Raw genomic sequence first — 24677 nt, forward strand, 5'->3', positions numbered from 1 at the left:
TATCATATACAAGGTCTTCGTATGAGGCCACCAATTGTCCGTACCAAATTCAGTTTCCCGTACTCCTGCTGCTCCCATTAGTCAAGCTAAGGATACCAACTTAATTTTTAGCCTTTTTAAATTCCTACAGATTTACACACCGTATGCTAAGATTATTTAATTTTCTCAATAATAGTATACCCCCTCTGAAGGTGTCAAGATCCCCAGTCTGCGGACCCCAGGTTAAGAACTACTGACATGGAGGACTAGTTAAATGTAAATGCCTGCACGACCACAGCCTTAAGCCATCACCCCTGGCCAGAAACTTGTTAAAAAAAAAAAAAAAAGCATACTACTATATATTCTCTGTTCATACGATAGATTAAAAGATTGACTTAATTTATTGTCCAGGAACTCAAAATATTTTAAGCAACTGTATTCTGCATCATACCATACAATGGGTAAACTTTCTGTAGCCAAAGAATGACAAAATGCTGTTTTAGGACTTAATGAAAAAACATCTCTAGGCTTCACAACAGTACAAAGCACCACAGATATCTGCTCACTAAAAGACCTAGGAGTCCTCCCAGGAAGTGCACATACCTTTCCCATAGATCCTAAGTTATGATGTGGAGGCCACACATTTCTCCAGGGATTGACCTACTGCATTCAACTACTAGGACCCTCCCCCCAAGAGCATGACACTTTGCACTGTGCGCCCAACTGCCCTGGGACCCTGAGGGCCCACTCCATGCTACTGGACTGAAAGATGCAAAGACTTAAGCCAAATGTGATAGGTGCTTTACTAGATAACAGAGAGTGCAGCTGCTGGCCACGAGCACCATCAAATAACAGTACCTGCAACCTCTCTAATGTCATGCACAAGTCCACAAACAACAACATGCATACAACAAAATGAGCATTCACATCCACCACAAGTTGCCAAGTGCTAAACATATGCCCTTGAAAACAGAACAGATAAAACAAAAAGAACACAAAAAATGAAGCAATTCCAACTGAGAAACAGACGCTACCCCTATTAAAAAACATAAAACGAATCCAGATGAAATCTTAAAATTTATAGGTGCAAAAGGCTTCCTGGTGCTCTTCTATCAATTTACATACGAATCAGGATCCACCACCATGAACACATTCTACATCCTGGAACCCGCTTAGCTTTACTAATCTCAATATTCACTCCAAAACCCCCTGCTTGCTTTCAATATTCGACATTGATAGACATATGGCATTCTACACCCAACGTCCCAGCAATGAAAAACGCAGGTCACCAATTTTGGTCAGGTGAACTGCCATCACCATTCACACCTTTTTAAAATCTGTAGTAGACTGCAGTGACGAAAGGTCCCATACTGAGCCTCATGGCATTTTCTGAAGACATGCAGAATTCCGTTTGACATTCTGATAATTCGGTGAAGCACAAGGAATATGCTTATCTCAAGTGTATGAAGATCTCTCCATCAGTGAAACTCTAGGTACAGCCTCTCAATATGTTCTTCCTTGGGTAATTTCTTTTTTGAAAGAGTGAATTTAATCAGAATTCTAAAGCTCCTTGTTCTTGCACGGAATGTTTACTAACCCTTGTAGCTTTGATACAGTAACTGCTTAACCCCTTAGCTGCTGGGCCTTTCCCCCCCCAGTGCTGAGCCCTTTTTTGGCTATTTGGGGTAGTTCGCGCTTAGGGCTTCATAACTTTTTGTCCACATAAGCTAACCACGCCAAATTTGCGTCCTTTTTTTCCAACATCCTAGGGATTCTAATGGTACCCAGAGTTGGTGGTTTCCCCTGGAGGAGACCAAGAAAATAGCCAAAATACAGTGAAAATTTTGTTTTTTCCAAAAAAATGGGAAAAAAGGGCTGCCGAAGAAGGCTTGTGGTTTTTTCCCTGAAAATGCCATCAACCAAGGGTTTCTGGTGCTGAAATCACTATCTTCCCACCTTTCAGGAACGGGCAGACTTGAATCAGAAAAACGAATTTTTCAACACAAATTTGGCATTTTACTGGGACATACCCCATTTCTACTATATTTGGTGCTTTCAGCCTCCTTCCAGTTAGTGACAGGAATGGGTGTGAAACCAATGCTGGATCCCGGAATGCTAAACATTTCTGAAAACTAGACAAAATTCTGAATTCAGCAAGGGGTCATTTGTGTAGATCCTACAAGCTTTTCCTACAGAAAATAACAGCTGAAATAAAAAAATATTGAAATTGAGCTGAAAACAACAGCCATTTTTCTTTATGTTTTACTCTGTAACTTTTTCCTGCGATGTCAGATTTCTGAAAGCAATATACCGTTTTGTCTGCTGGACTCTTCTGGTTGCGGGGATATAAAGGGCTTGTAGGTTCATCAAGAACCCTAGGTACCCAGAGCCAATAAATAAGCTGCACCCTGCAGTTGGTTTTCATTCTATACTGGGTATACAGCAATTCATTTGCTGAAATATGAAGAGTGAAAAAGAGGTATCAAGAAAACCTTTGCATTTCCAAAATGGGATCAAGATAAGGTTTTGAGGAGCAGTGGTTATTTGCACATCGCTGAATTCCGAGGTGCCCATACTAGCATGTGAATTGCAGGGCATTTCTCAAATAGACGTCTTTTTTACACACTCTCTTATATTTGGAAGGAAAAAATGTAGAGAAAGATAAGGGGCAATAACACTTGTTTTGCTATTCTGTGTTCCCCCAAGTCTCCCGATAAAAATGATACCTCACTTGTGTGGGTAGGCCTAGTGCCCGCGACAGGAAATGCCCCAAAACACAACATGGACACATCCAATTTTTTTTATAGAAAACACAGCTGTTTTTTCCAAAGTGCCTACCTGTAGATTTTGGCCTCTAGCTCAGCCGGCACATAGGGAAACCTACCAAACCTGTGCATTTCTGAAAACTAGAGACCTAGGGGAATCCAAGGAGGGGTGACTTGCGGGGCTCGGACCAGGTTCTGTTACCCAGAATCCTTTGCAAACCTCAAAAAGTGGCTAAAAAAACAAGTTTTCCTCACATTTCGGTGACAGAAAGTTCTGGAATCTGAGAGGAGCCACACATTTCCTTCCACCCGGCGTTCCCCCAAGTCTCCCGATAAAAATGATACCTCACTTGTGTGGGTAGGCCTAGCGCCCGCGACAGGAAACGCCCCAAAGCGCAACGTGGACACATCAAAATTTTTGGAAGAAAACAGAGGTGTTTTTTGAGAAGTGCCTACCTGTAGATTTTGGCCTGTAGCTCAGCCGGCACCTAGGGAAACCTACCAAACCTGTGCATTTCTGAAAACTAGAAACCTAGGGCAATCCAAGGAGGGGTGACTCGCGGGGCTCGGACCAGGTTCTGTTACCCAGAATCCTTTGCAAACCTCAAAAAGTGGCTAAAAAAACAAGTTTTCCTCAGATTTCGGTGACAGAAAGTTCTGGAATCTGAGAGGAGCCACAAATTTCCTTCCACCCGGCGTTCCCCCAAGTCTCCCGATAAAAATGATACCTCACTTGTGTGGGTAGGCCTAGCGCCCGCGACAGGAAACGCCCCAAAGCGCAACGTGGACACATCAAAATTTTTGGAAGAAAACAGAGGTGTTTTTTGAGAAGTGCCTACCTGTAGATTTTGGCCTCTAGCTCAGCCGGCACCTAGGGAAACCTACCAAACCTGTGCATTTCTGAAAACTAGAGACCTAGGGCAATCCAAGGAGGGGTGACTCGCGGGGCTCGGACCAGGTTCTGTTACCCAGAATCCTTTGCAAACCTCAAAAAGTGGCTAAAAAAACAAGTTTTCCTCAGATTTCGGTGACAGAAAGTTCTGGAATCTGAGAGGAGCCACAAATTTCCTTCCACCCGGCGTTCCCCCAAGTCTCCCGATAAAAATGATACCTCACTTGTGTGGGTAGGCCTAGCGCCCGCGACACGAAACGCCCCAAAGCGCAACGTGGACACATCAAAATTTTTGGAAGAAAACAGAGGTGTTTTTTGAGAAGTGCCTACCTGTAGATTTTGGCCTCTAGCTCAGCCGGCACCTAGGGAAACCTACCAAACCTGTGCATTTCTGAAAACTAGAGACCTAGGGCAATCCAAGGAGGGGTGACTTGCGGGGCTCGGACCAGGTTCTGTTACCCAGAATCCTTTGCAAACCTCAAAAAGTGGCTAAAAAAACAAGTTTTCCTCAGATTTCGGTGACAGAAAGTTCTGGAATCTGAGAGGAGCCACAAATTTCCTTCCACCCGGCGTTCCCCCAAGTCTCCCGATAAAAATGATACCTCACTTGTGTGGGTAGGCCTAGCGCCCGCGACAGGAAACGCCCCAAAGCGCAACGTGGACACATCAAAATTTTGGGAAGAAAACAGAGGTGTTTTTTGAGAAGTGCCTACCTGTAGATTTTGGCCTCTAGCTCAGCCGGCACCTAGGGAAACCTACCAAACCTGTGCATTTCTGAAAACTAGAGACCTAGGGCAATCCAAGGAGGGGTGACTCGCGGGGCTCGGACCAGGTTCTGTTACCCAGAATCCTTTGCAAACCTCAAAAAGTGGCTAAAAAAACAAGTTTTCCTCAGATTTCGGTGACAGAAAGTTCTGGAATCTGAGAGGAGCCACAAATTTCCTTCTACCCGGCGTTCCCCCAAGTCTCCCGATAAAAATGATACCTCACTTGTGTGGGTAGGCCTAGCGCCCGCGACAGGAAACGCCCCAAAGCGCAACGTGGACACATCAAAATTTTTGGAAGAAAACAGAGGTGTTTTTTGAGAAGTGCCTACCTGTAGATTTTGGCCTCTAGCTCAGCCGGCACCTAGGGAAACCTACCAAACCTGTGCATTTCTGAAAACTAGAGACCTAGGGCAATACAAGGAGGGGTGACTCGCGGGGCTCGGACCAGGTTCTGTTACCCACAATCCTTTGCAAACCTCAAAAAGTGGCTAAAAAAACAAGTTTTCCTCACATTTCGGTGACAGAAAGTTCTGGAATCTGAGAGGAGCCACAAATTTCCTTCCACCCGGCGTTCCCCTAAGTCTCCCGATAAAAATGATACCTCACTTGTGTGGGTAGGCCTAGCGCCCGCGACAGGAAATGCCCCAAAACAGAACGTGGACACATCACATTTTTTCATAGAAAACAGTGCCAACCTGTGGATTTTGGCCTCTAGCTCAGCCGGCACCTGGGGAAACCTAGCAAACCAGCACATTTTTGTAAACTAGAAACCCAGGGGAATCCAAGATGAGGTGACTTGTGGGGCTCGGACCAGGTTCTGTTACCCAGAATCCTTTGCAAACCTCAAAATGTGGCTAAAATACCACGTTTTCCACACATTTCGGTGACAGAAAGTTCTGGAATCTGAGGGGAGCCACAAATTTCCTTCCACCCAGCGTTCCCCCAAGTCTCCCGATAAATATGATACCTCACTTGTGTGGTTAGGCCTGGTGCCTGCGACAGGAATAGATCACACAACGGTCAATGTTGGTCCTTACGTGAGGCAGCTGTTGACCCTGGGGTGATCCATTCCTGACACAGGCACTAGGTGTAGGCACTCAAGTGGGGTAGTGTTTTTATCAGGACAGGTGAGGAGTCACTGGGTGGTAGGAATGTTGTGGATCCCAGCATATTCCTGTAGTTTGTGTGACAGAAATGCGAGAAAAATAGAGTTTTTTCTCAACATTTCAGCTTTGCAGGGTATTCTGGGTAAGAAAACTTTGGGGAATCCACACAAGTCACACCTCTGTGGACTCCCCCGAATGTCTAGTTTCCAGAAATGTTTGGGTTTAGTGTGTTTCTCTATATGGCCGCCGAATCCAGGACCTGCCTGCCTTACAAAACCAGTTTGTTTTGCCATAGACAATTTTGATGTCTCCACAATATGATTTGGGTGGTGGAATTTGGGGCTGAACTAAATTGGTGAGCTCCCAAGAGAGCACTCTCTCTCTGCTTGCCGCCGCATTCACCTGCTCTCTGGGTTGGCCTAACCCACTATTACCCAGTTGCACGAACAGCTTGCGAAGGGACAGCAGGACTGTCCTCATCACCTCCCTCATAATGTACTGGAAGAGGAGTTTTCGAATGGGACTCCTCTGACTGAAAAATCACTCCCAGAGTCTGCGCCATTGTCCTATCCCTCAGATGCTGTCTCAGTATCTGATGTCTCAGTCTCTGATCCTATGTCAGAGCGGTCCTCTATAACCCGAGTGCAGGCAGCAGTCATCCATCAAGATGCCATCTCTGCTATTGGCTAAACTGTTGCTCTAAAACACTAGCCTACGTAGACAGTCACAAAATCGATGGTGTGTGTGAGATACGTGCAACAGTAGAGGCCACCTTACCTGCGCTTCTTCCCTCAATCAGCACGTACTTTCAAGACACTCAAAAAACACCTTGTCACATACCATTCGTCACAGTCTTTAGCACCTCCTGCGCCCAGTCCAACAATCATTATTGGTGCTCCCACTCCCTCCTCCTCGGATTCCCTCATTACCACCCAGCAAAAGTGCCCTTCATCTCTCCATAGACTTTACTAATGTACTCAGCTATTTACATAAAATACAGATGTGCTCTTTGCAGTAGGCATATAAACCTTCTGCGCTTCTTTATGGCACTAAAACTGCCACTAGACAAGTCGGACCCTTTTCCCCCCAGGGAAACCACACACATATTGACAAAAGTGATGTATATATGACAGCCAACCACCTGAAACTCAACTCAAGCAAAACCGAAATAATCCTCTTTGGCCCTCACCAAAAAAACCTGGGACCCCCCATGGTGGCCCACCACGCTAGGCCCTGCACCCACCCCCGCCAACTACGCACGCAACCTCAGCATCATCCTAGACTCCTCCCTCTCTATGACCCAACAAATCAACGCTCTTACCTCCTCATGCTTCAACAAACTCCGTATACTGAAAAACATTAAAATGGATCCCCACAGAGACCAGAAAAACTGTCACTCACGCACTCATCAGCAGCAGGCTTGATTACAGAAACGCCCTCTACGCCGGCACCACTCTAAAACTCAAGTGCAAACTACACGCATCCAGAACTCAGCAGCACGACTCATCCTCGACCTCCACCGACACGAACACATCTCTCCACACCTCAAATCCCTCCACTGGCTCCCCATTGACAAAAGGATCACCTTCAAGATCCTCATCCTCACACACAAATCACTCCACAACACAGGCCCTGCCTACCTCAACGAGAGTCACCTTCCACACCCCCACACGAAACGTCCGTTCAGCTGACCTCTCTCTCGCCTCTGACCCCCGCATCAAACACACCACCACCGGGGGCAGATCCTTCTCCTACATTGCACCCAAAACATGGAACGCACTCACAACCCACATTCGCAAGACCCAAAACCTACTTCTTTTCAGGAAGGGCCTCAAAACCTGGCTTTTTGAACAGTGAACCTCCTAGCCCCTTTCCCTCCCCCCCGTCCCCCCCCAGCGCCTTGAGACCCTCACAGGTGAGTAGCGCGCTTTATAAATCTCTTTGATACAGATCTACCTATATATATATATATAAATATATATCTACATAGATATATCTATAGATATATCCATGTACCTAGATATATCTATCTACATAGATATATATATATAGATATATACATATATTTTTTTTTAGTTGTTGTATGGTTTCCTTGGGGGCCAAAATGGCCCCCAGGGAAACCCTACAACATCTAAAAAAAAAATTGCCCCCACAGGGGGTCACCCTGCCCACGGGCGACCCCCTGTCATTTCATATTTTTTTTTTTTTTTTTTTTTTTTTTTTTTTTTTAAAAAAAATCCCCTGGGGGGGGGGGGGGGGGGTGCGATCGCGCCCCCCCCCTCCCCAGGGGGCACCTACCTTTTTATTTTTTTAGGAAAATTATCCGGGGGGGGGGGCGGCCCGTTTTCCGGGGGGGGGCTGCCCCCCAAAAGTGAAATCCCTGGTGTCTAGTGGGGTTTCCTGGCCCCCGATCGCAGCACAGCTGCGATCGGGGGGGTCAGGAAACCGTTTCAGAAGGCCTCATAAGAAAGGGGAGACTCTCCCCTTTCTTACGAGGCCCTCTGAAACTGTTTCTGGCCCCCGATCGCAGCACAGCTGCGATCGGGGGCCAGAAACAGTTTCAGAAGGCCTCGTAAGAAAGGGGAGAGTCTCCCCTTTCTTACGAGGCCTTTTCAAAATGTTTCCTGACCCCCCCGATCGCAGCTGTGCTGCGATCGGGGGAGCCAGGAAACCTGAAAGTGTTTCCTGGCCCCCGATCGCAGCACAGCTGCGACCGGGGGCCAGGAAACACTTTCAGGAAGGCCTCGTAAGAAAGGGGAGTGTCTCCCCTTTCTTACGAGGCCTTCCTGAAAGTGTTTCCTGGCCCCCGATCGCAGCTGTGCTGCGATCGGGGGCCAGGAAACACTTTCAGGAAGGCCTCGTAAGAAAGGGGAGACTCTCCCCTTTCTTACGAGGCCTTCCCGAACGTGAAAAAGGCCGTTTTCCCCATGAAAGCAGGAAGCGGCCGCAAGGCTGCTTCCTGCTTTCATGGGGAAAACACCTTTGTAACGTCAGCGCGCCTCGCGGCGCGCTGACGTCACAAAGGGGCGGGTGGGGGGCGGGGGGAGACACGGTAGCTTCCGTGTCTCCCGGGGGGGGGAAAAAAAAATAAAAATAATCCTCGGGTGCGACGCACCCGAGGATTTATTAATGCCCTTCCTGGTGTCGGCCACTGGTCGTGACCCGCACCAGGGAGGGTGTGTGGGCGTCGGCCAGTGGCCGACGTCCGCATTTAAGAGGTTAAGATGTCCTAGTGCCTCTCTAATTGTTGCTCCTGTTACAGATCCCTGCTTTCTGCAATCTGACACCTCCTCGTCTCCTTAACTCCTGTGCATCCCCTCTCCGATGCCGCTTCTATAACTCAGTCAATTTGCCACTGTGCTTATTATTCTAGTACCCAGATAGATTTCTGCAGACAGGCCTAGAAACATCTACTCACCCACTCACTACAACGAGACAGATTAAATCAGGATAGGCTAGTTATAGGATCACACAATTTAAGACCAGTTTACAGCTCAAGTATATTACAGTTAGGTTGAGTAGATTATTCAAGTTACTAGACCTGCAGGTCTAGTAACATTTTTATGATTTTTCGAGGCCTGGCAGGAATTTTGTGAATTTGTCTTTTCTAGCCTTCTTTCCTTTTGTCATGTCTAATTAGATAGTTCCATTACTAAAACAGTGTGAAGTGCCGTAAATACACCGGTTCACAGTGCTTTGGGTCCAGTTAATAGTGTCTAATGTCTGTTGGTCACCACTCCTGTTTTCTTCATCTTTCTGTTCCTAAGATTATTGCTTTCTACCTCGGTTCCTCTGCTGCTGCTTTTCTTTCAAATCTTACTTTCCTATTTGGTCCCTCAGTACTCTCATCTCCTGTACTCTACTATCAGCTGGTAATTGGTGCTGCTATTACTGATCTTTGAGGATTTCCACTGCAGAACTGTGTTACTATCTTATTATCACTCATGCCATATGAAATTCCTCACAAGATGGCTGCACGTTTCTCCAACAGGCAATACCTGCTGCTTTGCGTGTCTTGTTCCCTAAAGTGGTCTATTTTGACTTTTGTTTAACAGCGTTACAGGATGCTTTCTTTGTTCGGTTCCTGCAAGACACATAAAGGCTGCTGTTTTGACAGCATTATTTTTTATATATGTTTTAGGATCCAAAAGAAATGGTCTGCACCTTGGCAAGGACTAGAAGAGAGACTAGTGACTGCAATAGCACTTTGATCAGAGGGACATATTGTATTCTATCAGACCCTTGGAGATGTACTGCCATTCTGTGTACGCACCTACAAAAATGCCAACTTGTTTGTCATAACAGTAGTCTCTAGTTGTTTTTTTCACTCCCCGTTTTGGTTGTCCCTAAAATATTATTACCTATAGTAAGGTTTCTGCAGGTCTTTCTCTTTCCCTTCTTTCTGCTTTTTTCACTGCAGGTGTGGGAGCTTTTCACCAAAGCACTTTTGACACTGTGCACAATTTCCAATTCGATGATGAATTACCTCATACCTTGTAAGAACACATGCACCATACTATCACTAGTCAGACTAGAGGACACATCTTCATGTTGGAAAATCTTAGAAAAAAATAGACAAAAGAATCTGCTAAATGAATGCATAAAACCTGTAACCTCAAGGTCTGCCCATTACCAAGGCATTGTATGAAAGCTCACTGAGACAGGAGACCTCAAAGCGCATTGTGACCTAATGAAATGGATACATCATGAACACTGACAACTTCCTGGTCGAAAATCCATGCATATCATGCATCAGTTCTTTAAGTTTTTGCAACGCCTACATGGCCCCACATTTTTAGCATTTCCTGAATGCTTCATAACAGTGTATCCCTCATTTCATTTTCTCTGACAGCACATACCGGTCCCTGTGCACCAAGCACTTGACACCACTGCCAAGTTTGACTTGAATCTATGAAAACTGCCTTTGTTCTTCAGCAAGGCTCTTTCTACAGTCACCCGGCTTTGATACATTTTTAAACATTATGTAACACACTGTATTGCCGGTATTCTCTACTCCACTTGTACTTAGTAATGGTATCTTCTACTCCTTGTGTAATATCCTTGACTAGGCAGCTACCCAACTCTGAACCAACATCACTTTTCAGGCTGTCATTGTGTAATTGACCACTGAAAGATAGACCATGTGTTAACTGTTGTAAAATAATTGACAATCAAAACAGAAGCTTTTATCTTTCCCACAGTGTCCGCAAGTGTGTTGTATATTCTGGACTTTCTCAAGTCAACACTTTTGCACCACAAATAATTGTCAATAGTTATCAAAACTACATACACCTATCTTTGCCTTGCTCTCAAACTTAAAAACAGCCTACTGCTGAAGTCCCTAATTCAACATAAGAAAACAATGGTTGCTGTTGTGGCCTAATTTTGAGGTTGTTCAGCCTTTAACCCTTTACCACCGACATCAGTACTGATTATTGCTCTAACCTCGAGCTAAAGAACATACACTTCAAGGATGGTACAATTTATGTAAAAAACTGAAAATTATTATAGAGTCTTCTTGTATGATGCGTCGTTGAAGCCAAATACCACAAGCACCTAGCATAAATTTAAGTCAGCCCCAAAAATAACCTTCAGTTTTCTTTAGAGCTGCTCAGTAAGAGATTAATTTCAGTACAATGCAGCAATTTATCACTGAGTCACATGCCCCAAGGTTCAGCTGCATGTCTGCAAAAAAAAGACAGCAAATGTCTTGTATGCTCTTTCATCCAACCATATCTAGCACAAGTTTTAAAACGTGGGCTAATTTATCAAGCACATTCTTAGAAGGCCACAAATGGCAATGTCATTATAAAGGGGTCAAATACTGTTGCACCAACTTGCACATTAAATGTTGAAACACCCCTGCAATATTTACCATCCCAAACACAACCTCCGACACAAATGAAATTGGTTAAAGTCCCTGAAAGATAACCTAACATATAAAGGTAAAATGACTCCTACGTGTTGAAACCGGTATTTATCCACCCACCTTCTGACAGACTGCACAAACTGAAACTTCTACTTCAGTGGTTTTCAACCTCTGGTCCGGGGACTCCTGGGTGTCCGCGACTGCCTAGAGATTTGAATAATATTAACAGATTAGGTCCCCAGCTTTTAATAATCACGTCGGAGGGGGGCCCCAGGTTCCAGGAATGATAAAGTGGGGGTCCGCAGAAGTCAAAAGGTTGGGAACCACTGTTCTACTTGATTGAAAAATCACCCTGGGAGCCAATCAAAGCGACGATTAAACATAGTCAATTGCTCCTGTTCTTTTCTACTTCTCTAATTAAGAAGTCACTTCAAGGTTACTGAAATGACTGAACTACTGACTTTTTAATTTCTTATGCAACATTAAGCTTTTGTAGTTCTCAAATGAGGAACTAAAAACTTAAATAAACCTGTAAAAAAATGTCTGGTAACCTTTACGCTCACTGACCACTAATACTTTTCTAACCAAAGGGTCTTCGTTAAGAAGAAGACTTTTCAATGACAAGCCATCTCAAGAACAACAAACTTCTCTCTGCCACATGATTTCTGTGTTGTGTCACAAAGCCTAAAAACAAGTTTAAGTTTATGGTATCCCAGCAATGGATACGTCATTACACCCATTTGCTTATATGTGGGATGGTAATAAACCTTTATGTGGGACAGTAATAAACCTTTTCAGCAAATGTATCTATCATGCTATTTAAAAATTACCCACCAGTTTGACCCTGATCCCGTCTCAGCTGTGCACACAATCTTTCTGTGTCTATCCACATCAAGTATTCGTCAACACATTTCATGCCACAGCTAGTATTATCTAGCATGCACATTGCACCAAAAGCTACATGCCTTACAGACATTACACACCGCAACAAATTCCTTAAAATAACATAGGTCAGTGCTTCCCAAACGTTTTAGAACCACAACAAAATTTTTTGAACAACAAACTTTAGAGACCGACTTAGCTTTAATTGATAGGAGGTGGGAGTTTTTTTTTATTGTAACTAAAGCATCCTGTGGTAGCGCAATGTAATTTACAGAGAGCACATTTTCAATTGAAATGGACTCTAAATCTGCACAGATATAAAGCTTTATTGACAAAATGCATTGTACTCAAATGATAATGTGTGGAAATTGGGTTTCAATGTATAATAATCATTTGTGAATCAACCAGTAAAGTGTCTTGATTTGTTTTGATCCTATAAAAATCTTTGTTTCGGGTCTGGCCACGGCAAGAATGGCCGCCTGAGAATATATCTATGTCTCACCGGTCCACGGGACGCAATCTATGCTGGATTATTTCCTCACTACCCATAGGCTGGTTTCATTGATCAGGGCGTCTCAGACATTGCCGGCTGCGCTGTCGGACCAATCTCCGGTTTTACTAGCAATGGATCTGGGCCTAGCTACCCCTGGGCACAAGCCATGGCGTCAGGATCCCTCGCGATACCGTACCCCTCAGGGGAAAGACCAACACCGCTCCCATGTAACAAATTACCTGACCAATAACAAGGGTTCGGTCTCCTCCCCACAGCTCTTGTGGGCAGCAGCGAAAGCGTCATTAAGGGGCCAGCTTGTGAGAGGCGCTGCCAACGCTAATGCTCAGAGACGTTCCCGCCAGCAAGCCCTAGAAGAACGTATGGTGATGTGTACCCGCGAATATACCGCAACACACTCCCTCCCACCCCCATTCGCCACTGCCTTGAAAAGGCCAAAATGGAACTGAAGGCCCTATATATTTCTCAGGCGGAATATGCGCTGCAGCGGATGAAAGGAGGACATTATGAGCACGGTGAAAAGGCAGGGCGTTTATTGGCTGCCCAGCTTCATCAGAGAGAAGCGGCGCTAGCGATACCAGCCATACAGGACATAGACAACACGATTCTTATCCACCCCCAGGAAATTGATAGTGCATTCAGGTGCTCCTATCAGACCCTCTACACTCCCAAAACAGAAGCGGATCACGATAAACTGACCGCGTTCTCCAAGAAGGCACATGTACCTAGCCCCACAGATGAAGGCAGAGCACTACTAGGGGGAGAGATAAGTAAGGAAGAGATAATGCAGGCAACTGCTAATCTCTCTTACCATAAGGCCCCGAGGGAAGATGGATTCTCGGCGGAATTCTATAAATGGACAGGAGCGGAGACTGGGGACTCCCTGTATGAGACCTTTCACGGGGTAGAAACCACGGGTTCTCTGAGCCCCATCTCCAATGGGGCATCCATAGCAGTCTTACCTAAACCAGGTAAGGGCAATCTCTTATGTGGCAGTTATCGTCCCATCTCCCTCCTCAACGGGGATATCAAGATACTGGCAGGAGTCCTGGCAGCTGCCTTAAGAAAGTTATATCATCCCTTATCCATCACACTCAAGTGTGTTTCGTACCCGGCCGATCCTCCAGGAACAACCTCCGTACCCTGTCACATGCTCTCTGGGCTGCTCAAGACTCATGGGAAGAGGCCCTCCCCTCTCCCTTGCTGCTTGGAAGGCATTCGACAGACTAGAATGGTGGTATCTTTTTGAAATCCTGAAACGTTTTGGATTAGGGAATGGATTCATCAACAAGGTCTGCTTGGTGTATAACTCGCCCATGGCATAAGTCAACTGCGGGGGATTCCTTTCCGATGACTTCCCCATTAGCCGAGGAAGCCAACAAGGCTACCCATTGTCGCCATTGTTATTCCTACTAGCTGTAGAACCCTTGTGAGTTCTCATCCACAAGTCACACCTAATTACTGGCGTACTCATCTCTGGCAGCAGCTCCACCATCTACCTATATGCCAACGACATCCTGCTCACACTCACAGATCGCAACCATTCGCTCCCAGCACTACATCGATCTTGGGTGAATTTGAAACACTTTCGGGTTATAAAATAAACTGGGATAAAAGTGAGGCGCTCCCTCTGTCCCCTGTGACTATATGATCGGTTCTTCTGGACTTCCCGGGTCAGTGGAAACAGTAACACCTTAAGTACCTAGGTATCTACATTAATCGGGCCTGGAACGAATGATGGTAGACAACCTGGACCCACTGCTCATGAGCACGAAGAGGGATTTCAATAAATGGCCCCACCTAGGTCTCTCACTCATGACTTTACCATGGTTTACATATGTCCTTGGGATGCTGCCCCGACAGGTTCCTCTGCCTATGCTCAGGGATGTGGCTTGATGCATACGTGCCTTTGTATGGGGGGGGGGTCAATGCTGCCCAGGTTATCCAAGGACACACTTATAGCCCATTGTGAATGTGGCGGGCTGGGACTACCCTCTGTGGAACACTATGTGTTGCCTTTATGCTCCCGGGAATACCAGACCCACCGCTGTGGGTTGAAGCCGAACACACGCTCTCACAATCCTCACCAGGACTCAATATGCTCTATGGTGCGGGAGTCACCCTGCCAGAACCCGCCAACCCCATGATCCAAGCCACGCTGAATTCTTGGCAACGGGCGCATCGCTTGTTAGGAGTAGGTCAACGGATCCATGATCATGCACCCCTTTGGGGCAATGCAGGTTTGTTAATCGGGGGCAAACAGCTGACTGGGAGGAATGGAGGTCAAACGGCCTCTTACATATTGAATAGCTTCTGGACAACGGGAATCCAAAGTTGTTTGCGGCCCTTCGGCAAGAATTTGACCTACCCAGCCATCATTCATGGCACCACGTCCAGCTTGAGCATTGCCTACACCGCCGCTTGGTGGTCCGCCCATGGACGCTTCAACGCTCCCCAGTGCTCAGCTATCTAGAAACCTGGGGTTTCTTCCGGAGAGTCGTGTCAGGCATGCATAACATGGTAAACCTACACTTATTCCCCCTACCCCTCTTAACCGCTCTCAAAGCTAAATGGCAGGCGCGCTTGCAGATGGAATATGAGTTAGACGACTGGACTGACCTGCTAGAGGCAAGAGACCGGGGGCACGTGAAACTCGCCTGAAATGCTGCCTTTTCAAAACCCTGCATGAATGGTACTGGACGCCCCAAAAATGTAGGGATGCGGGACTCCTGCCCCATGCGAACTTCTGGCATTGTCCCCACCCCCGCAGCGATCTGCTCTATATACTCAGCGATTGTCCGACCATGCAGCCTTACTAGAAGGTAGTAGGGAACACGCAATAGGAACTTTTGCCACTCCCATCCACTCTCGCCCGACCCCTACTCCTCCTGCATGACAAAGGCGATATCGAAGGTCTCTCCCGCCCACAACTACACCTCTTGCACACAGCATTGGCAACAGCCAAACTCTGTATCCTCAGACTATGGCGCTCAACAACGCCTCCCACCCATGACGAGTGGCTCTCAGCAATGTAACAAACGGCCACCCACGAACGACTTATTTACAGTCTGCGGGACAGAGGTATTCCTCCAGACCTGGGCTCCTTTCCTTCATATCCTGGACGATTGATCGCCAACAATATTCCCTGATAACGGGAACAATCATGAAATCTGAATACGTCTACATCTCCCTTATCGCTAGAATGTACTACCAACTCACAACGCATCCACGCCAGGGCTAAACAGGATCACCCTTCTCTGCACTCACCTTCCTCCCTCCTACCGCCTCCCTTCTGCGTAATCTTTCCTCACAACCAACCATGTTCATCTACCTAACCTAACCCTCCCCCCTTCGGTCGTTATTACTGTTATTACTATTACTACTATTATTATTATAATTATTATTATCGTTTTTATTATCATTATTATTTTGTTATTATTGATGCTGCTGATCTTTTCTCTTCTTCTTTGCTTCTTTACCCCCATATCCCATCTTCTTCTGCCTTTCTTTTTTCTTTTCCTTCTCTCCTTGCTTCCTTCCCCCCTCTCCTTTTCGCTCCTTCTCTCTCCTCTAACACCTCTTCTCCTTCCCACTCATGCCTTTCCGCTCTCTTATTCTGCTCTGTTCCCCCCACTTTTTATTTACTACCCCACACCTCCACACTCACTCCGCACCTTCTCCCCATATCAACCTTCTGCACATATCCTCCCTCATTTATTAATCTGAGATCGGAGCCCCCTATGGTTGACCATGCTCTATACCTAATGCGCCCCCTTTGCAACATCATTGCCTCTTCTTCCTGTCATCTGTCCCTGCCCTAACACAAGCTAAGGTCTGCTGATAGAGCTGCAAGTATGGAAATCTGCTCAACTTCCCAGGATGCCTTCCCCATCACAGCGACCTTCCTTCTAGCTGCCCTCCGGTAGCCAAACTTAGGGTTAAACGTGGACAAACTATGCCTGCCTCAGCATATACACAAGGTACTGATCTTCCAGATATGTTTATCTATGGCGCTGTATCAACATACAGATGTTTTGTTATGTTTGTGTTTCAGTGAGATTGCTCGCTCCAAATGTATTGCTATGTAAGATGTTTCTCTCATTTCTCAAATAAAGAATTGCAAAACAAAACAAAAACAAAAAAACTTTGGTTCAAACTTCAGAATTACAAAACAAAAGTGTTTGATTTCGTAAGTGCTGAATTCGTACATTTCATTTATAGGTATTTGCATTTGTTGTGTGTAACAAAACGAAAACAATGACATCCGACTGCCTCTCCTTTCATGCTACCTGTACTTGAGTAAGATTGTCACATAATTCACTTTACTATGCTTCCTCTGACTGCAAAGTTAAAGGAGTTTGTAAACATTACTCTCCATGTTGAAAAAATAAGCAGCAATTTGTCAGAAGAAGTAGCCTGAAATTTGACCTTTGTACTTGAAGCACAGCAAATGTGACAAGATAGATGCAGAATTTAAAGGAACCTTTATTAATTGCTATAACTTTCATGACCCACCAAAAAACTGGTTGTGACCCATAGCTTGAGAAACACTATGCTAGCTGATTCTCACAGCTTGCTCACAACCTCATCATTGTACCATTTCTTTCTACCTGTCTTACGATTTTCCTTTAAGTTAAATTCTCCTTTTTCTGTTAAATTATAATTGCCTCCCAGAATAAAACAAGATCTGGATGATCCTGTAATAGTTTAATAAGGACTAAGTTTAGGTGTTTTAACTGTGGTAGTCTGAATTTGCAACTCAGAATAATGTACTGATGAGTAAAATGCTGACTTCTTTACAATTGTGTAAGTATGTGATCACAACTGGCAAAACAAAAGGGCAGGTCAACTTGGAACATTCTAACTTTTAGAAAACAGATACTTAACACATTAATGGCTACACCTTCAAGAGGGTATACAATTGTTTATTAATTGCTTTTAAGTGAAAGCTAAACTATACCAAAAACATCATTTAATCCAAAGCCCATCAGCGGTGTGGAATTTAATAAAATATATATTGTTAATGGGACAGGTTGCTTCATCCACCTTCTTGTCCTGTAAAAACAAATCCACTTGTCCTTTAGGTGCCACATAGTGTGGTGATAAATTATGCAGCAATCTCATTATATAAGGGCTCTGATAATAGACTCTCTGGGTATGCCAGGGCTAATACTATAGAAGGGTTTGAATTCTACCAATTCCCACATTTTTCTACCTTTCAGCAGATCTACATACTGGGGTTGGAAGTAGCGGTAAGCAATAGTTCCAGGGTTGGAATGCACTTTTGAGTCTGTGCAAAGCTACTAACTTGCGTGTTTTGGAGGCTTTTACCAGCATTTTCTTAATTTTTATCCATACTGCGAAAGGTTCGAAATTGACTTCTGATAAGGGCAGAAGCAAAATTTCTTCCATATATGGGAAAAAATGGCTAGAGGAAAAGTGAACTTGCAAACGCTCAGCAGAATTTGGCAAGAGTGAAATCTACACATGCATATTTGCTTGTGCTAAAATGCAGTTCACAAATATTTTCTAGGAGTATGATTTCCTGGCTTACTTCTGTGAATTAATGAAAAACTGTAAATCTGCACTAATGCAACGGCATGCGCCTTGGGAGAACTTTTGTGACTTTAAGAATTAGGCCCATAATTAGGTCTTGAGTTAACCAAGACATTTTGTTTTATTAAACTTCTATATCAATCAATCAGTGTATTTTTAGAGCGCACTACTCACCCGTGAGGTTCTCAAGGTGCCTTGAGGAGTGGGGGGGAGCTGCTACTGCTCGAACAGCCAGGTTTTGAGGAGTCTACTGAAGGTCAGTAGGTCCTTGGTCTGCCGTAGGTGTATGGGGAGGGTGTTTCAGGTTTTGGCCGTGAGGCAGGAGAAGGATCTGCCACCGGATGTTGTCCTGTGGATGCGTGGGACAGTGGTGAGGGTGTGTTCGGCAGAGCAGAGCTGACTGTTCGGGGTGTAGAAGGTGAGACGATTGTTGCGGTATGCTGGTCTGGCGTTGTGGAGTGTTTGTGGGTTAGGAGTTTGAATGAAATCCTTTTGTTGACGGGAAGCCAGTGTATGTTTCTCAGTTGGGCTGTGATGTGGTTGGACGAGGGCCTGGGTAACCGTCCTGGTTTCGGTAGGGATCCACCTGTTGATTTTGCAGAGCATGCGGAGGGTGTTGAAGCAGGAGGACGAGACGGTGTTGACTTGATGAGTCTAGGATGAAACCCAGGTTGCGGGCGTAGGTGCGGCTCCGGAGTGGGTGGCCACCAGGAGGCGTCCCAAGTGAGGAGGTGGGGCCGAGGATGACGACCTCTGTCTTATCTAAGTTTTAGTCTACTGTTCTTCATCCAGTTGGCGACAGCCTTCATTCCCTAGTGGAGGTTGGTTTTGGCTGTGACGGGGTCCTTGGTGAGGGAGAGGATCAGCTGGGTGTTATCGGCGTAAGAGATGATGTTGCGGTGGTAAGATCAGATGATTTTGGCGAGCAGTGTCATGCAGATGTTGAAGAGTGTCAGGCTGAGGGAGGAGTCCTGTGGTACGCCGCAGATGGTCTTAGTGGCTTCAGATAGGAATGGTGGGAGGCGGACTCTGTGTTCTGTCGGTGAGGAAGGAGGTGATCCAGTCCACGGCCTTGTCGTGGATCCCTGCGTCATGGAGGCATGTGTGCAGGGTGTGGTGGCAGACGGTGTCAAAGGCAGCTGAGAGGGCCAGGAGGATGAGGGCTGCTGTTTCACCTTTGTCCAGGAGGATCCGGATGTCGTCGGTTGCTGCGATGAGGGCGGTCTCAGTGCTGTGATTGTAGCGAAAGCCAGATTGAGACGGGTCCAGAGTGTTGTTTTCTCTCTACCTAGCTACAGCATGGCTTTGCTGTGAGTAACAGCATTGTGCTCTTTCACAAGGAGAATACAAGCACACAAAGTAGTTTTGTTCAGTGCCAGAGACTACTGTGGAAATGTGTGGTTTTTGAAGCCACAAAATATTATTGCTTTTTGTCAACGTTTGTTATAATGGTGAGGGCCTTACAGCTCCCACAACAATAAAGTTTTACAAAAAACATGTCAAAACAATACATGCATTGACAAAACCAAAAGGCTGACCACCAATGTCAGACCTGTTGGGTTTGCCAATAATTGATTATTTTCATGTTTCTCATAATTTTGTAGAAACTGGTTGCACTGACTTTCCATTATGAGTATTTTTTGGGAATCCCAGTATGCCTTGACACATTTTAGTAGATGATGTTTCAAAGAAACAGTACCTAAAATTTCACAGTATTTTAGCAAAACGTTTTTACCTAGTCGCATTTTGGTGAACATTTCATTTAACAGAAAAGCCTCATCAATCTTGTTTTCAAACTTCTGCAAATATTACCTATTTGCCTCCAGTCACTTTAAGCTATAAAATGAAGCATTGGGGGTTTAACATAAAATTTATTTAATTTGCTCACTGATTGTTATTTACATTAAGGGCCTGATTTAGAACTTGATGGAAGGGATACTCCATCACAAAGGTGATGGATGTCCCATGCGCCGAAATCTAAATCCCATTATAGTCAAAGGAATTTATATTTTGGCAGGTGGGACATCAGTCACCGTTGTGACGGAGTAACCCATCTGCAAAGTTCGAAAGGTTTTACATTAATGAACCATAAACACAAGTTTAAAAAGCATTAACATATGGACACAAATATTACCTTTACTGACAACAATGACCTTCCCTGATCCATAATGTGGTACTGTAAACTGGCAGACAAAGGGTTTGAGTTGCAGGAGTAGGGCCTACTGGTTCCAAGGACAAAATAAACATGAAAGGTTGCTGTCCTTGAACCCAAACAATATGTCTTTTTACACAAGATATTGTACTGTGCAAAAAACACTGCTACATTCTCTCCATCTCTGATTGTATAAATGATTTCCACATTCGATGAACAAAACACTATATTAGAACCGCCACTGCAAGCATCCGTGTTGTTGTTTAGCTGCAAGACCAGGCATTTTTGTCACAGAGATGTTATGGGAATAGAGGGCTTGTTTCTCATTCCATTACTACAAAATGATGTAGCAAGCCAGACTCAATATTAGTATTTGGAGCGGCTCTTGGAACTTTAGGCCAACATATCATACTTTGCCCCATCTTTGAGGATGATCATTAAGGGTGTGAAACAAGAGCCACCATTACCTGAGTATTATGCACTCAGTAATGTGGAGTGCTGGGCTCATTTTTGTAACATATATCAATGTTCTCTAGCAACTGTGTTTACACTTTTGGATATCTTGCCGGAACTAACCAACGAAGAAGAATGCCCCATTATTTAAGGTGGGCAGCATGCTCTATAAACAAGTCACAATCATCACGTGGATTATGTGACAATTCAGGACTGAAATCTTTTGCCAGGATGAGTTGAACTAAATCCAACACATTCTATTCTTGCTGTGTCTTAAGTCTAAAGGTTGAAACTGCCTTTAGCAAACACAGGATGTTGCTGTGCTTCCGTACATTAGAAGCACCAACACATACTGAGCGCAATGCTGGTTTGTGGGCCTGATTGCAAGCTGGCACTGTAGACAAAGGCAAGTTATTTTAAATGTTGTCTGAAGGCAATTGAGGGATGAATCCCAATTTCATGTTACAGCTTGTTTTTCTATTCAAACATGAACATCAATTTTGTTTTGCTTTTGATTCAAAGTTAAATCTAAATCGGGCTAGATTAAACAAAAACGTTTTAGGCGGCATGAAACTTTCCATCCTTGCCTGGTTCAAATGAAGACCTCTTTGCCTCCTGTTACTTCAAGCTATAAAATGAAGTTTTGGGGTTCAACATAAAATGTACTTTATTTGTCCACTGATTGTTATTTACATTAAGGGCCTGATTTAGAACTTGATGGAAGGGATACTCCATCACAAAGATGATGGATGTCCCATTCGCCGAAATGTAAATCCCATTATATCCAAAGAAATTTTGATTTCGGCGGATGGGACATCGGTCACCGTTGAGACGGAGTAACCAGTCTGCAAAGTTCGAGATCAGGCCCTAAGTCTGTTAGATAGTGGACCACTATATTGGATAGGTATTTTGTAATTCTCCAACAAACAGACCGTTTGTCAAAACAGGGAAAATCTATGCATCATGACTAAACATTTAGCTCCTCTGGCTAATTTTCAATGTCCACCCAACTTCTGGTTTTGGTCATTTTTATCTCAGAAGGGCTCAGTTTTTAAAAATAGGAAATTATTTCTGCTGTTTCTGTGACAGGCCCCGGACACCTTTGCAAGCCCTTTTCCTATTTTTTGTTTATATTTAGATTATTCAGTTTTTTCAATATCTGCTTTGAAACTGATCATTTTAAGTCTGCATCAAACTGTCTGTGTTGGAAGGCATAATATCAGTAGAATCAATTTCCTCCAAGGAATTGTTATTCCCCGATGAGATTGATGGAGAAGCGGCAGTGTTTGTGGGGCACTCTGTATCTGTTGAATGAACCTCTGCCTGAAAGGTTGTACTATTTAAAATGGGTGTGATCAGGGCTGGCTTTCGCGCTGGCGGTGCCCTGTGCGACAATCTTTTTTGGCGATTACCCTCCTCCTTTGTGGGATTCCCGCACTATAAGCGAGCAAAAGTGCCTCTTATCTATCCATAGCACCTCTACCACATACATTTCATTTGTTTGAAAGCACTGGTACAGGCCATCAATCCGCTCAGCTATCCACATAAAATACAGACCTGTTCTTTGCAACAGGCACATTAACCCTCTGCACTACTTTATGGAGAATCAAAACTGCCACTGGACAAAACTCCATTCTCTTTCTCTATCAGGAACATTAATCATGAGAGTTATCTTGACATTTTTATTGTTGCCTGACAGCCGGACCACATGGAACTCTGCTTCAGGCGTTTTTAAATTGTAAGTTACTGTGAAACACAGTGCCCCCCACCCCAGGTCAATGCCCCCTCCAGGTCAGCGCCCAGTGGGGCCGCACCGGTCGCACCACTATGAACCCGGCCCTGGTTGTGGCTCTGTCCTCAAAATTGGGGGCCGTTCTTATAATTATATTCAAATCGTTCCCTCGTTAGGTCTTCTACCATAGGTTGCATAATTTGAGGTTTGTATAGTTTTATAATTTGAATGCTTAGATTAACCAATATAGGTTCACATTCACAAGGCCTCCGAGTTGTGTACCCGCCCCCCCCCCCCCACCACCATTCATCCAGTCAATAACGGTACTTAATCTTCTCAAGGCAGGATGTGAGTTTATGCAATCTATATACTTGCATCTCTTATTTTTGAGACTGATGAAAGAGAACAGCAAAAGTGGTACACAATCTATTCAACAGATTTTGATCAGAGTAAATGCAAGTGCCACCTTCTGGTGTAGTGGACGGACGTAATCAAACTGCTGGACTAATAAAGGTTATTCATTCGAAGGACAAATGGGCATACAGAATGCAATTTTCAATTGAGGTTACACCTCTGGATGGAGAAGGCGGCAGCTGAGGATCACTTGAGGAAAAATTGATGGAGAATTCTTTAAAAACCTCCCTTTCCAGTTTATCCTTCGTAGTATGTGCAGTAAAAATGGGGATACAAGTATCATGTTTCTAAAATGTTTTTGAATACAAGTTATAAGCTATTTTAAAAGGAGGAGCTACTCATTGTAGTCCTTTCTCCTCTGTAATTACTGCCAAAGCTAGTTTCTCGTTTTATAGTGCCACTATTTATCCTCTTTCTGTATGTCATTTAAAGGTAAGACTTGAAGCACTATGGACCTCACTTTGTACACTTTCCTGTTAGCGATGTTACTAGCCAATCAGGACGAACTTTGCTTGAACACATATCGCCCCTTTCCACCATCACAGCATACTGCAGGACCTACAGGGCAAAGATGGACTTCAGGGGACTTCGGGGGTGAGTTGGCGTCAATACATTTCTCAGGCAAGAGCAACAGCAGTCCAGAAAAGTGCATTTGTGCAAACTCAGTACAAAAGTAGATGGTGTTATTACCCAATCAGGTAACACCTTGTTGGGGCAGCTACCGCCTCCTTTTCACCAAAGGATCAATCATCTTGCTCAAGGACCCCTAGAACCTCCCTTCTTTTAATAGACCTCTAATCCACTCCTGGGCTAAGTAACTTGCCCCCATATCATCCTATACTACAGATATATTTATGAACATACCACTATCTGATCAAAAAACGGTTAGAAAAACTCACTATCTCCCACAATGGTCGCACTTTTCAAGTATCTTGGCTTCAGCATTGACCAAAATAACACTATGCTACCACACATTTACAAACTCACAAAAAACAACCAATTCCGCTTCTTCCACTTAGAAACCTCAATCCCAACAATGACTATTCAGACTTCAGACCTAACATTCTCCTAGATTGTACCAATGGACCATGATCACAAAACATCAGCTATGCTTAAACAACTACATGGCTTGTCTCTGGCTGGATCGTGTTTTTAAGGTCGAGCGAGCAAGTGCTCTGGCCTGTTGTAATCTCTCTAAAGGCTTTTAACACCACGTCCACTACTCATTCATTCTTTGATGTGCTTGCGTTAAATGCTTCATTTTTGTTGGTGCATATTATGAAATGTCCCTCCTTTGTGTGCTGAGTTCCCTCCCAGGCAATTTCACTAAGTGAACATTTTTGTTGGCCATCAAACTATGTCAAACTTCTTCCTGTTACAGCGTGTGATGGCCCCTCCCCCGGTTTCAGTTTGCCTTTCATCCCAGCCACGATCCTTTCTAGACATTCACGCAGGGAGCCAATAACTCTCGTGCTCACGCTCATCCGTGGCGCTTTGAATTGACTTGCTTCTGTCAACCATTTTACTTTTCATTTTCGATTTATTTGGCAAAAGTCCACTTAAGAATTTACAATGCTAATAGCTCTAACTAGAGGAAAC

General features: G+C 44.6%; 1 protein-coding gene across 2 annotated transcripts in view; it reads right to left on the minus strand.

Moving 5' to 3' along the window:
- ANAPC2 (anaphase promoting complex subunit 2) overlaps positions 1-24677 on the minus strand; it is a 110842-nt gene that overhangs the window by 84038 nt on the left and 2127 nt on the right. Inside the window, exon 2 of one of the 2 annotated variants that reach the window (XM_069241322.1) lies at positions 11499-11582. The exons of the other annotated variant lie outside the window; for it this stretch is intronic. Within the exon in view, the coding sequence (XP_069097423.1) occupies positions 11499-11582 (84 nt within the window). The remainder of the gene's footprint in view (positions 1-11498; positions 11583-24677) is intronic. 2 annotated transcript variants of the gene reach the window in all.

The sequence above is a fragment of the Pleurodeles waltl genome, chromosome 6 (genome assembly GCF_031143425.1).
Source record: "Pleurodeles waltl isolate 20211129_DDA chromosome 6, aPleWal1.hap1.20221129, whole genome shotgun sequence".
NCBI lineage: Eukaryota > Metazoa > Chordata > Amphibia > Caudata > Salamandridae > Pleurodeles > Pleurodeles waltl.